Source organism: Panulirus ornatus, chromosome 19 (genome assembly GCF_036320965.1).
Source record: "Panulirus ornatus isolate Po-2019 chromosome 19, ASM3632096v1, whole genome shotgun sequence".
Taxonomy (NCBI): domain Eukaryota; kingdom Metazoa; phylum Arthropoda; class Malacostraca; order Decapoda; family Palinuridae; genus Panulirus; species Panulirus ornatus.
Window position 1 is genome coordinate 54,080,989 of NC_092242.1, and position 15,178 is coordinate 54,096,166.

A 15,178-nucleotide genomic window follows, 5' to 3' on the forward strand; every position below is an offset into this window, starting at 1 on the left:
ATCTAAACTGATTATATAATATGTTTAATTGCTTTAGTGTGATGTGGCAGACTTTCATCAGTTAGTTATCAGTTTATCCAAAAAGCTTATGAAATAAAACTAATTCAGGCAGTAATGTGGAAAATGTCAAAAACTAGAGATTTGAAGTTACAAGGAATTTGTTTGAGAGAAATGCAGTTATTCTAACCAACAATACCACTCAAAACTCGTAGGGGATAACTTTGAGAAACTAAAACTGTGAATTGAATTTTCCCTAATTAGCAATATTGAGATTGGTGTAGAGGAATGCAAGTTGATAACTCAAGTAAAACTGTTATTGTAGCTGAATTTACTTTACTCATAGTACAGTTTAATATAACAAGTTCCATGCATAATAAGGGTGGTGGTTGGTGATGGTAGTATCAAGACGAAAGTAAAGTGTTCATGATTGAAACAGGCAAACAAAACTAGGCAATATGGAGGTTGTCAAGGAACCTTCCAACAATGAGTCAAATTCTCAAAAGAGTTCTAACTTTGAATATAGATACCCAATCTAAATGGTCTTGAGAATGAGAGAATTATGGTCATAATGAGTAATATGAATGCAAAAGTGGGATGCAATGAAATTAGTGAGATAGTTGGTAAATGGGGAGTGCCTGGAGTAAATGAGAATGGAAGTTATCTTGTGAATGTTTGTGCTGAGAGAGGTTAATTCCTTGTAAACACCTTTTTTCAGAACAAGAAGATCCACAGACATACATCGATGAGGAACAATGGAAGAGAAGACCAAAAGGCTTTGATTGAGTATGTGGCAGTGGATGAAAGATTAAGAAAGGCCATGCTAGATGCTAGAGTTGTGACATTCTTTAGAGACTCTGACCATTTCGTGGTTCTTGTGGGGATGAGGATCTGGAAGACATGGAGGTATGATGTAAGGAAGAATGTAGGGATAAAAGTGTTGCCAACCAAGAAGATGGTTCAGACAAAATGCAGAGGTGCATGAAAGGAAGGTAACTGAAACCTTAATAGAAGTCCAGTGAATGTAGGGATGCAGTCGTTTGTGATTGAGGTGTTTAGAATGTTTAGTGGAATACTATAAAAAGTTGTAGAATTAGTACTTGGATACAGCATCGTGAGATATAGGAATAAAAAGGGCATGTTGGACAAAAGATATTAGAAATGCTGTATAAGAGGAGAAAAAGGCATTGGCAGATTGCTCTATAGGAATGTACCAGTGATGAAAGTAAAGCAAAGGAGGGAAGAATGTAAATATATAAGTTGAATGTTTAGAAGCTCATAGAGGGAAGCAAAGAAAGAGTAAATGAAAATTTGGAAGAAAGTTGAGTGAAAAGTTTTGGGATGATACAAGTGGTGAGAGTAAGTGAGCTTGGGAAGGAGACATGTGTTAGGAAGTACCAGGAGAGACTGAGTACAGAATGGAAAAAGGTGAGAACAAAGGACGTAAGGGGAGTGGGGGAGGAATGGGATGTATTTAGGGAAGCAGTGATGGATTGTGCAAAAGATGCTTGTGGCATGAGAAGCGTGGTAGGTGGGCAGATTAGAAAGGGTAATGAGTGGTGGGATGAAGAAGTAAGATTATTAGAAAAAGAGAGGAGAGAGGCATTTGGATGATTTTTGCAGGGAAATAATGCAAAAGACTGGGAGATGTATAAAAGAAAGAGGCAGGAGGTCAAGAGAAAGGTACAAGAGGCGAAAAAGAGGGCAAATGAGAGTTGGGGTGAGAGAGTATCATTAAATTTTAGGGAGAATAAAGAGATGTTTTGGAAGGAGGTAAATAAAGTGTGTAAGACAAGGGAACAAATGGGAACATCAGTGAAGGGGGCTAATGGGGAGGTGATAACAAGTAGTGGTGATGTGAGAAGGAGATGGAGTGACTATTTTGAAGGTTTCTTGAATGTGTTTTATGATAGGGTGTCAGATATAGGGTGTTTTGCTCGAGGTGGTGTGCAAAGTGAGAGGGTTAAGGAGAATGATTAGGTAAACAGAGAAGAGGTAGTAAAAGCTTTGTGGAAGATGAAAGCCGACAAGGCAGCAGGTTTGGATGGTATTGCTGTGGAATTTATTAAAAAAGGGAGTGACTGTATTGTTGACTGGTTGGTAAGTTTATTTAATGTATGACTCATGGTGAGGTGCCTGAGAACTGGCGGAATGCTTGCATAGTGCCCTTGTACAAAGGCAAAGGGGATAAGAGTGGCTGCTCAAATTACAGAGGTATAAGTTTGTTGAGTACTCCTGGGAAATTATATGGGAGGGTATTGAGTGAGAGAGTGAAGGCATGTACAGAGCATCAGATTGGGGAAGAGCAGCATGGTTTCGAAAGTGGTAGAGGATGTGTGGATCAGGTGTTTGCTTTGAAAAATGTATGAGAAATACTTAGAAAAGCAAATGGATTTGTATGTAGCATTTATGGATCTGGAGAAGGCATATGATAGAGTTGATAGAGATGCTCTGTGGAAGGTATTAAGAATATTTGGTGTGGGAGGTAAGTTGTTAGAAGCAGTGAAAAGTTTTTATTGAGGATGTAAGGCATGTGTATGTGTAGGAAGAGAGGGAAGTGATTAGTTCTCAGTGAATGTTGGTTTGCGGCAGGGGTGCGTGATGTCTCCATGGTTGTTTAATTTGTTCATGGATGGGGTTGTTAGGGAGGTGAATGCAAGAGTTTTGGAAAGAGGGGCAAGTATGCTGTCTGTTGTGGATGAGAGAGCTTGGGAAGTGAGTCAGTTGTTGTCTGCTGATGATACAGTGCTGGTGGCTGATTCAGGTGAGAGACTGCAGAAGCTGGTGACTGAGTTTAGTGAAGTGTGTGAAAGAAGAAAGCTGAGAGTAAATGTGAATAAGAGCAAGGTTATTAGGTACGGTAGGGTTGAGGGACAAGTCAATTGGGAGGTAAATTTGAATGGAGAAAAACTGGAGGAAGTGAAGTGTTTTAGATATCTGGGAGTGGATTTGGCTGCAGATGGAACCATGGAAGCGGAAGTGAATCATTGGGTGGGGGAGGGGGCGAAAGTTCTGGGAGTGTTGAAAAATGTGTGGAATTCGAGAATGTTATCTTGGAAAGCAAAAATGGGTATGTTTGAAGGAATAGTGGTTCCAACAATGTTATATGGTTGTGAAGCATGGGCTATAGATAGAGTTGCGCGAAGGGGGGTGGATGTGCTGGAAATGAGATGTTTGAGGACAATATGTGGTGTGAGGTGGTTTGATCAAGTAAGCAATGAAAGGATAAGAGAGATGCATGGTGATAAAATGAGTGTGGCTGAGAGAGCAGAAGAGAGTGTTTTGAAATGGTTTGGTCACATATATCCTCTTTGTCAATCTTTCCTCACTCATTCTCTCCATGTGACACTTTACCAAACATACACATATATACACACATACATATTCATAATTGCTCACCTTCATCCATGCCCGGTGCCACCTCACCGCACAGGAAACAGCATCGCCACCCCCTGCGACAGGGAGGTAGCACCAGGAAAGGCCACGTCCACTCACAATCAGTCTCTATGTGTCGTGTAATGCACCGACACCACAGCTCCCTATCCATATCTAGGCCTCGCAGACCACTCCATGGTTTCTCCCAGTCATTTCATATGCCCTGAACCAATCCTTTGACAACACTTCGACCACAGTATACCACATCATTCCAATTCACTCTATTCCATGCATGACTTTCACCCTCCTGTATGTTCAGGCCCCAGTCGCTCAAAATCTTTTTCACTCCTTCCTTCCACCTCCAGTTTGGTTCCCACTTCTCTTTGTTCTCTCCACCTCTGACACGTATATCCTCTTCGTCAACTTTCCCTTTTTTCATTTGTTCCATATGTCCAAACCATTTCAACACACCCTCTTCTGCTCTCTTAACCACACTCTTCATTTCCACACATCTCCCTTACCCTCTCATTACTTACTTCATCAAACCACCTCACACCACATATTGTCCTCAGACATTTCATTTCCAACGCATCCACCCTCCTCTGTACAATCCTATCTTAAGCCCATGCCTTGTAACCATATACTATTTTTGGAACTATTATCCCTTCAAACATCCCTATTTTTGCTATCAGAGATAACATTCTCTCTTTCCACACACTCTTCATCGCTCCCATAACCTTTGCCCCCCACCAGTGACTCACTTCCACTTCCATGGTTCCATCCGCTGCATAGTCCACTCCTAGATATCTAAAATACTTCACTTCCTCCAATTTTTCTCCATTCAAATTTACATCTCAATCAACTTGTCCGTCAACCCTACTGTACCTAATAACCTTGCTCTTATTCACATTTACTCTCAACTTTCTCCTTTCACACACTTTTCCAAACTCAGTCACCAACCTCTGCAGTCTCTCACCCAAATCAGCCACCAGAGCTGTATCATCAGCAGACAAAAACTGACTCACTTCCCATGCCCTTTCATCCACAACATGCTGCATACTTGCCCCTCTCTTCAAAACTCTTGCAATTACCTTCCTAACCATCCCATCCATAAACAAATTAAGTACTGCTGTGGAATTAATTAAAAAAGGAGGTGACTGTTGTTGTTGACTGGTTGGTGAGGATATTCAGTATATGTATGGTTCATGATGAAGTGTCTGAGGATTGGCGGAATGCATGTATAGTGCCATTGTACAAAGGCAAAGGGGATAAAGGTGAGTGTTCAAATTACAGAGGTATAAGTTTGTTGAGTAATCCTGGGAAATTATATGGGAGGGTATTGATGGAGAGGGTAAAGGCATGTACAGAGCATCAGATTGAGGAGGAGCAGTGTGGTTTCAGAAGTGATAGAGGATGTCTGGATCAGGTGTTTGCTTTGAAGAATGTATGTGAGAAATACTTACAAAAGCAGATGGATTTGTATGTAGCATTTATGGATTTGGAGAAGGCATATGATAGAGTTGATGGAGATGATCTGTGGAAGGTGTGAAGAGTATATGGTGTGGGAGGTAAGTTCATAGATCAATGAAAAGCTTTTATCGAGGATGTAAGGCATGTGTACGACGTAGGAAGAGAGGAAAGTGATTGGTTCCCATTGACTGTCAGTTTGTGGCAGGGCTGTGTGATGTCTCCATGGTTGTTGAATTTGTTTATGGATGGGGTTGTTAGGGAGGTGAATGCAAGAGTTTTGGAGAGAGGGGCAAGTATGCAGTCTGTTGGGATGAGAGGGCTTGGAAAGTGAGTTAGTTGTTGGTTGAGAGACTGCAGAGGTTGGTGACAGTTTGGTAAAGTGTGTGAAAGAAGAAAGCTGAGAATAAATGTGAATAAAAGCAAGGTCATTAGGTTCAAAAGGGTTAAGGGACAAGTAAATTGGGAGATAAGTTTGAATGGAGAAAAACTGGTGGAAGTGAAGTGCTTTAGATATGTGGGAGTGGACTTAGCACTGGATGGAACCATGGAAGCAGAAGTGAGTCACAGGGTGGGAGAGGGGGACGAAGGTTCTGGTAACGTTGAAGAATGTGTGGAAGGCGAGAACATTATCTCAGAGAGCAAAAATGGGTGTGTTTGAAGGAATAGTGGTTCCAACAATGTTATATGGTTGCGAGGCGTGGGCTATAGATAGGTTTGTGCGGAGGAGGGTGGATGTGTTGGAAATGAGATGTTTGAGGATAATATGTGGTGTGAGGTGGTTTGATTAAGTAGTGAAAGGGTAAGAGAGATGTGTAGTAATAAAAAGAGTGTGGTTGAGAGACCAGAAGAGGGTGTATTGAAATGGTTTGGTCACATGGAGAGAATGAGTGAGGAAAGATTGACAGAGGATATATATGTCAGAGGTGGAGGGAACGAGGAGAAGTGGGAGACCAAATTGGAGGTGGAAGGTTGGAGTGGAAAAGATTTTGAGCGATTGGGACCTGAACATGCAGGAGGGTGAAAGGCGTGCAAGGAATAGAGTGAATTGGAATGGTGTGGTATACAGGGGTCGACGTGCTATTAGTGGATTGAACCAGGGCATGTGAAGCGTATGGGGTAAACCATGGAAAGTTTTATGGGGCCTGGATGTGGAAAGGGAGCTGTGGTTTCGGTCCATTGTACACGACAGCTAGAGACTGAGTGCGAACAAATGGCCTTTATCTTTTCCTAGCTCTATCTCGTGCACGTGCAGGGGGAGGGGGATGTCATTTCATGTGTAGCGGGGTGGCGACGGGAATGAATAAAGGCAGCAAGTATGAATTATGTACATGTGTATATATGTATATATCTGTGTATGTATATGTACGTATACATTGAAATGTACAGGTATGTATATGTGCGTGTGTGGATGTGTATGTATATACATGTGTATGTGGGTGGGTTGGGCCATTCTTTTGTCTGTTTCCTTGTACTACCTTGTTAATGCGGGAGACAGCGACAAAGTATGAAAAAAATATATTTTATTTTTTTCATTATACTTTGTCATAGTCTCCCGTGTTAGCGCGGTAGAGCAAGGAAACAGACGAAAGAATGGCCCAACCCACCCACATACACATGTATATACATACACGTCCACACATGCACATATACATACCTATACATCTCAACGTATACATATGTATACACACACAGAAATATACATATATACACATGGACATAATTCATACTGTCTGCCCTTATTCATTCCTGACGCCACCCCGCCACACATGAAATGACAAGCCCCTCCCCCCACATGTGTGTGAGGTAGCGCTAGAAAAAGACAACAAAGGCTACATTTGTTCACACTCAATCTCTAGCTGTCATGTATAATGCACCAAAACCACAGCTCCCTTTCCACATCGAGGCCCCACAAAACTTTCCATGGTTTACCCCAGACGCTTCACATGACCTGGTTCAATCCATTGACAGCACGTCGACCCCGGTATACCACATCGTTCCAATTCACTCTATTCCTTGCACGCCTTTCACCCTCCTGCATGTTCAGGCCCCAATCACTCAGTCTTTTTCACTCCATCTTTCCACCTCCAATTTGGTCTCCCACTTCTCCTCGTTCCCTCCACCTCTGACACATATATCCTCTTTGTCAACCTTTCCTCACTCATTCTCTCCATGTGCCCAAACCATTTCAAAACACCCTTTTCTGCTCTCTCAACCACACTCTTTCTAATACCACATATCTCTCTTTCCCTTTCATTACTTACTTGATCAAACTACCTAATACCACATATTGTCCTCAAACATCTCGTTTCCAGCACATCCACCCTCCTCTGCACAACTCTATCTATAGCCCACGCCTTGCAACCATATAACATTGTTGGAACCACTATTCCTTCAACCATACCCATTTTTGCTTTCCAAAATAACGTTCTCGACTTCCACACATTCTTCAACACTTCCAGAACTTTCGCCCCCTCCCCCACCCTATGATTCACTTCCGCTTCCATGGTTCCATCCACTGCCAAATCCACTCCCAGATATCTAAAACACTTCACTTCCTCCAGTTATTCTCCATTCAAACTTACCTCCCAATTGCCTTGTCCCTCAACCCTACTGTACCTAATAACCTTGCTCTTATTCACATTTACTCTCAGCTTTCTTCTTTCACACACTTTACCAAACTCAGTCACCAGCTTCAGCAGTCTCTCAGCCGAACCAGCCACCAGCGCTGTATCATCAGCGAACAGCAACTGACTCACTTCCCAAGCTCTCACATCCACAACAGACTGCATACTTGCCCCTCTTTCCAAAACTCTTGCATTCACCTCCCAAACAACCATGGAGACATTACGCACCCCTGCCACAAACCAACATTCACTGAGAACTGTGTATACGTGTATATGTATATGTGTATGAGAGTAGATGGGTCTTTCTTCGTCTGTTTCCTGGCGCTACCTCGCTAGTACAGAAAACGGCAGTAGTTATAATGAAAAAAATAAATAATATATATACAACAGTATATAAACACATTATTTACGTATGCGATGAACTAATTATATGAATAAGTGTTCAGGCTGCATCCCTTATCAGGACATATACACATCCCGGTAAGCAGTCATTAGGATTTCCAATAATATATGTTCCATAATTCATATACATCTGTATACATTATTTATATAAATCTATTTACATTATGTAAATGTTCTTTACTACCAGAGCAGCATAAAAATTATGTACTATTCTCCATGGCATTTTAATAGTTAATCACCAGATGAGTTGAAAAACGATGGGCGAATGATGTGAACAAATTGTCTGAGTTGCCATCATTCCTTTCTGACTTGCTACTCTGTGGTTTATTTAACCTGGGATTTTCAAATACCTTAGGCCTTTTACAATACTTTCTCTGTCAGGTGATAGCCCCCCCCCCCCCCCCCCATGCTACATACATCACATCAATAGTCAGTGTGTTAACTACAGTAGAAAGTCACATCACGAGCCATGTCACAAACCAACGTTGAGTGAGACATTTATTGCGTCTTCACGCCGTTCCAAGTCATTTGCATTATTATCAGAGCCTTTAATTTTGCAGCCTGTAACTCAACACAGCTAGACTTTGTTGACTTTCATATGGAGCATTGGCTATTACCCCTTAATATAAAATTCAAATAGCATTAAGTCCTGTCTTCCTTTCACTTACAAGAAAGCCCTTCATTATATGATCCAGGCTCCAGGCATGAACAAGAGTTTTCTGGCTGATAAATGGTATCCAGCTATGAGATCAGTGTGGTCCTGGTGGAGGTATAAACTGGTAACTGATTAATCTGCTTTTTAGAACTATGACTGGCTGGCCCAGGAAGGAGAACTGTTAAGAGAATGTTTTTTCTGAGCATTTAAGCGATTATGACCCACCCACTCTTATGGAAAAGGAATGAATTGTATATATCCTTCAAGCAGTGTGAAAAATCACATTTGTCAGCTGCAGTGCTATATCAAAAGAAAAAATTTTCAATGTATGTTTTCCCCTGTTAGTCCAATGTAATCAACTGCATCAGCGCTGTTTACAGTTGAGGGTAAATTCTATGAATTCTCAGTCCCTATCTTTGATACTAGACTACACTGTGCAACCATAGTGGATTACTTCATTGCTAGTTTGGCTTGTATTGGTTTAAATGCTGCACTTTCTATCTACGTGATGCTCTCTTCTTGAGCTTTGAAAGCATTGGAGGTGGGGAAGGGATATTGATAGTAGTTGTGGAAGGTAGTTCATCCATCTTATCTCCTGCTGGATTCTTCTCCTTCACACCACGGTGGTGTAAGTTGAGAAGTCTTGGTATCTTTTTCTGGACATATCTCACCTGCTCAAGGCTCATCTTCTCACAGCCACTTACATCCAGGTACTGCAAGGTGTAACAGTTGCTAAGGCTGTCTAGAGCATCATCAGTTAGCTTGATGCATCTCTGCATGGATGAAATTAAATTAATGACAAATGTTATTCCTGTTTTAAGTCTTGTTTATCTCTCTTTTAATGATAAGAGAAAATAGAATTATTACTGTGTCCTGACATCTAACCAAAGTATTCTGTATGAAAGACCACCAATTTGGCATGCTAGATATAAATATTACCCAAATAATATGTATGACTCATGGTGAGGTGCCTGAGGATTGGCGGAATGCGTGCATAGTGCCATTGTACAAAAGCAAAGGGGATAAGAGTGAGTGCTCAAATTACAGAGGTATAAGTTTGTTGAGTATTCCTGGTAAATTATATGGGATGGTATTGATTGAGAGGGTGAAGGCATGTACAGAGCATCAGATTGGGGAAGAGCAGTGTGGTTTCAGAAGTGGTAGAGGATGTGTGGATCAGGTGTTTGCTTTGAAGAATGTATGTGAGAAATACTTAGAAAAGCAAATGGATTTGTATGTAGCATTTATGGATCTGGTGAAGGCATATGATAGAGTTGATAGAGATGCTCTGTGGAAGGTATTAAGAATATATGGTGTGGGAGGCAAGTTGTTAGAAGCAGTGAAAAGTTTTTATCGAGGATGTAAGGCATGTGTACGTGTAGGAAGAGAGGAAAGTGATTGGTTCTCAGTGAATGTAAGTTTGCGGCAGGGGTGTGTGATGTCTCCATGGTTGTTTAATTTGTTTATGGAAGGGGTTGTTAGGGAGGTGAAAATGCAAGAGTTTTGGAAAGAGGGGCAAGTATGAAGTCTGTTGTGGATGAGAGAGCTTGGGAAGTGAGTCAGTTGCTGTTCGCTGATGATACAGCGCTGGTGGCTGATTCATGTGAGAAACTGCAGAAGCTGGTGACTGAGTTTGGTAAAGTGTGTGAAAGAAGAAAGTTAAGAGTAAATGTGAATACGAGCAAGGTTATTAGGTACAGTAGGGTTTTTTCCTAGCGCTACCTCGCACACATGTGGGGGGAGGGGGTTGGTATTCCATGTGTGGTGAGGTGGCGATGGGAATGAATAAAGGCAGACAGTGTGAATTGTGTGCATGGGTATATATGTATGTGTCTGTGTGTGTATATATATGTGTACATTGAGATGTATAGGTATGTATATTTGCGTGTGTGGACGTGTATGTATATACATGTGTATGGGGGTGGGTTGGGCCATTTCTTTCGTCTGTTTCCTTGTGCTACCTCGCAGATGCGGGAGACAGCGACACAGCAAAATAAATAAATAAATGAAATAAAATATGTTGATGTTTTCTGTTATCTGTCTTAAAAAGGACCAGCATTAATATTTCAAGATTAAACCTTTCACCCCTTTCTTTATAGAATCAGAATGTCACAGTAAAATTAAAACACAAGTTCAAAGACCAGTTTGAGTGTGTAATTGTCTGTCAAAATACAAAACAGGAGTTTTTAACTACAATTTTGCACAAATTCTAAATTCTTGGCATAGTCTTGGGCTCTACCAAGCATGCATCCATCTGAAGCTGCACCTTCTTATGTATACTGTGAACACCACCCACCTCTCCAACTTAACAAAAACTAATTTGACTTTCCAGAGGGTCCCTCATGCCCAAGATGCAACTTCCAACCTAAAGACAAACCCTCCTGAGCTGTCATGTTGTATTCATCCCACACGAACACATTACCATACTTCTTGAACTGCAGTCCCATCTGGTGGATGTGGCCAGCTTCCTAAGTGCTGTAGAAACCTCACATAAGGAAATTCTTGGTCAAGAAAGTGAGAAAGTATACCTTAGCTTGTCAGCCCCCAAACCTCACATTCCACTGGACCAGTACTTTTGAAATAAGCCGTCACATAACTCCTTAAAACTAGCCAGTTAATATCTTTCTAGTCAGCTCCAAAAACCAGGCCTCTGCAAACTAGTTTCCTCTTGTAATTTGTAGTTACCAGTTAAGCACTTCATTTCTGTAATAAATGTTTCACTCGCACTAAGAAGACCCAGGTAACCCAAGACATGGCGTAACGAGGCCTACCACTGATAGCACCCTATGAAATACTCAGTCATCTGAGGGCACTGGTGGTTCAACCCCTGTCAACTTTAACACTCCAGTGCAGATCCTCAAGAGCTTATGCCAGATATCTACTTACTAACCAACTCTATGGAGAAGGATGAGCAACTGAGTTGGCAGTGAGCTCGCTCCCCGTCTGGGATTCGAACCCAGTCCAACAGGGTTGGTTGATCTTAATGATAACCACTATGAAGGCTTATACATAGATACCTACATATGATTACCTATGTGGACATACTGAGAGGGAGCTTTAAACTTGTGTGCCTCAACATGCATAACCCTGCAGACTCATACAGACAGACATATTACAATGTCCTCCCCTAGGGTAAGGGTAATTTTCTATCATACCTGTAGATCCAGTGTCTTGATACGCTTAAGGTAGTGAGCAATGACCAAAATAACTTGGTCAGTGATTTGGCCACACTCAGCAAGCATCAGCACCTCAAGACTTGGACATTGACGAGCCATTGCTTCTAATCCACTTTCTCCAATCTAGAATAGTTTTCACTGTATCAAAAACAATACTGATTTATTGTGGACAAACATATTGTAATCTTCAGAAAAGAAATAAAAGTGACAGAGTAAAATATGCATGAATATAAAAGAATGTATGTGAGAAATACTTAGAAAAGCAAGTGGATTTGTTTGTAGCATTTATGGATCTGGAGAAGGCATATGATAAGAGTTGATAGAGATGCTCTGTGGAAGGTATGAAAAATATATGGTGTGAGAGGCAAGTTGCTAGAAGCAGTGAAAGGCATGTGTATGAGTAGGAAGAGAGGAAAGTGATTGGTTCTCAGTGAATGTCGGTTTGCGGCAGGGGTGCATGATGTCTCTATGGTTGTTTAATTTGTTTATGGATGGGGTAGTTAAGGAGGTGAATGCATGAGTTTTGGAGAGAGGGGCAAGTATGCTGTCTGTTGTGGATGAGAAAGCTTGGGAAGTGAGTCAGTTTTTTTTTACTAATGGTACAGCACTGGTGGCTGATTTGAGTGAGAAACTGCAAAAGCTGGTGACTGAGTTTGGTAAAGTGTGTGAAAGAAGAAAGCTGAAAGTAAATGTGAATAAGAGCAAGGTTATTAGGTACAGTAGGGTTGAGGAACAAGTCAATTGGGAGGTAAGTTTGAATGGAGAAAAACTGGAGGAAGTGAAGTGTTTTAGATATCTGGGAGTGGATTTGGCAGCGGATGGAACCATGGAAGCGGACATGAGTCACAGGGTGGGGGAGGGGGCGAAAGTTCTGGGAGCGCTGAAAAATGTGTGTAAGGTGAGAACATTATCTCGGAAAGCAAAAATGGGTATGTTTGAAGGAATAGTGGTTCCAACAATGTTATATGGTTGCGAGGCATGGGCTATAGATAGAGTTGTGCAGAGGAGGGTGGATGTGTTGGAAATGAGATGTTTGAGGACAATATGTGGTGTGAGGTGGTTTGATCGAGTAAGTAACGAAAGGGTAAGAGAGATGTGTGGTAATAAAAAGAGTGGTTGAGAGAGCAGAAGAGGGTGTTTTGAAATGGTTTGGTCACATGGAGAGAATGAGTGAGGAAAGATTGACCAAGAGGATATATGTGTTAGAGGTGGAAAGAACAAGAAGTGGGAGATCAAACTGGAGGTGGAAGGATGGAGTGAAACAGATTTTGAGTGACTGGGGCCTGAACATGCAGGAGGGTGAAAGGCTTGCAAGGCATAGATTGAATTGGAACGATGTGGTATACCAGAGTCGATGTGCTGTCAATGGATTGAACCATGGCATGTGATGCATCTGGAGTAAACCATGGAAAGTTTTGTGGGGCCTGGATGTGGAAAGGGAGCTGTTGTTTTGGTGCATTATACATGACAGCGAGAGACTGAGTGTGAACGAATGTGGCCTTTGTTGTCTTTTCCTAGTGCTACTTCACGCACATGCGGGGGGGGGGTTGTCATTTCATGTGCGGTGGGGTGGCGACGGGAATGAATAAAGGCAGCAAGTATGAATTATGTACATGTGTATATATGTATATGTCTGTGTATGTATATGTATGTATACGTTGAAATGTATAGGTATGTATATGTGCATGTGTGAGCGTGTATGTATATACATGTGTATGTGGGTGGGTTGGGCCATTCTTTCGTCTGTTTCCTTGTGCTACCTCGCTAACGTGGGAGACAGTGACAAACTATAAAATTGAAAAAGAGAGAAAAGATTAAGAATATGTGTTTATCAAAAAATAAAAAAGGAGTCCTTAAAGGCAATTTCCAAGTCTTCTTAGTTAATTCTTGGTGAGATTTTATGCAGAATTGCATTTTTAAACTATGTGTGTACACTTGTATTGTCCCTGTGCTTCAGTTAATGGAATATTGGTAAAAAAAAAAGGAATTCAGTATCAAAACTTCTTTAACACAGTATTCCAAATTCAGTCTTCAACTTTTGTAGTTTTTCACTCAAATTGCCAGCAAAGCTGTATCAACAGCAAACAACCACTAACTTACCTCCCAGGCCCTCCCATCTTCAACAGACTGCATACTTGACCCTCTCCCCAAGACCCTTTAATTTACCTCCCTCACCACACCTTCTATAAACAAATTGAACAATTATGGTGACATCACACACCCCTGCCGCAGACCAGCCTTCACTTGGAACCATTCACTCTTTATGAACTTCCACTTAGCATCTCTATCAAAACTATCATATGCCTTCTCCAGATCCATAAATGTTACATAAAGATCCAAATTTATTTTTTTTAAAGTCTTTCTCATACACATTCTTTACAGCAAACACCTGATCCATGCATCCTCTATCACTTCTGAAACCACACTACTCCCAAATCTCATGCTCTGTACATGCTCTCACCCTCTCAGTCATACAACTCACCACTCTGTCATCAAATACAGCCTTTCAAAATACTCACTCCATCTCCTCACTTCATAATTACCAGTTTTTTTTTTCACTTCCCCATACAACTTACCACTGTCATCAAATACAGCCTTTCAAAATACTCACTCCATCTCCTCACTTCATAATTACCATTTTTTTTTTTCACTCCCCCTTCTGTCTTCTCTACCAGTGTTCCCATTTGTTCTCTTGTTTATCACTTATTATTTACCTCCTTCCAAAACATCTTATTATCCCTAAAGTTTACTCATATTCACTCATCCCAACTCTCATGTGCCCTCTTTTTCAATTCCTGTACCTTCGTCTTGACATCTTGCTGCTTTCTCTTATTTTTTTTTTTTTTTTCAAACTATTCGCCATTTCCCGCGTTAGCAAGGTAGCGTTAAGAACAGAGAACTGGGCCACTGAGGGAATATCCTCACCTGGCCCCCTTCTCTGTTCCTTCTTTTATACATCTCCCAATTACTTGCAGTCCTTCCCTGTAAGTACTGCCCAAATGCCACTCTTTTCTCTTTCACCATCAATTTTACTTCATCCCACTACTCACTACCCTTTCTAAATTGCTCACCTCCCACCTTTCGCATGCCACATGCCATCACTGCTTCCCTAAATAACTCCCATTCCTCATCCACTCCCAATGCTTCATTTACTATAACCTTTAGCCAACCTACACTCAATCTCTGATGGTATTTCTTCAAACAGGTCTCTTTCCAAGCTCACTGACTCTCACCAGTCTCTTCACCCTGACATTGTTTCCTCTTTTTCGAAAACCTCTACAAGTCTTCACCCTTGCCTTCACAAGATAGTAATCAGACATCCCACCAGTTCTCATATAAATATCAGCATAATTAATGAAGGATCATCAATTAAAATTTATGTTTATTGTAAAAAAATTAAGGTTTATATAACATTATTACATGACAGCTAGAGACTGAATGTGAACGAAAGTGGCCTTTGTTGTCTTTTCCTAGCGCTA

General features: G+C 41.2%; 2 protein-coding genes across 15 annotated transcripts in view; one reads left to right on the forward strand and one right to left on the reverse strand.

The window, feature by feature from the left end:
- LOC139755506 (trichoplein keratin filament-binding protein-like) overlaps positions 1–15,178 on the forward strand; it is a 650,577-nt gene that overhangs the window by 401,702 nt on the left and 233,697 nt on the right. The gene's annotated exons all lie outside the window — the stretch shown is intronic.
- Positions 6,413–15,178, reverse strand: part of LOC139755505 (uncharacterized) — a 107,524-nt gene continuing 98,758 nt past the window's right edge. Inside the window, exons 8-9 of one of the 3 annotated variants that reach the window (XM_071673861.1) lie at positions 11,679–11,822; positions 6,413–9,296 (exon numbers count right to left, since the gene is read on the reverse strand). In XM_071673861.1, coding sequence (XP_071529962.1) covers positions 9,021–9,296; positions 11,679–11,822 — 420 coding nt within the window. In that variant the 3' untranslated portion in view covers positions 6,413–9,020. The remainder of the gene's footprint in view (positions 9,297–11,678; positions 11,823–15,178) is intronic. The other 2 variants (XM_071673860.1, XM_071673859.1) reach the window with 2 other exon arrangements.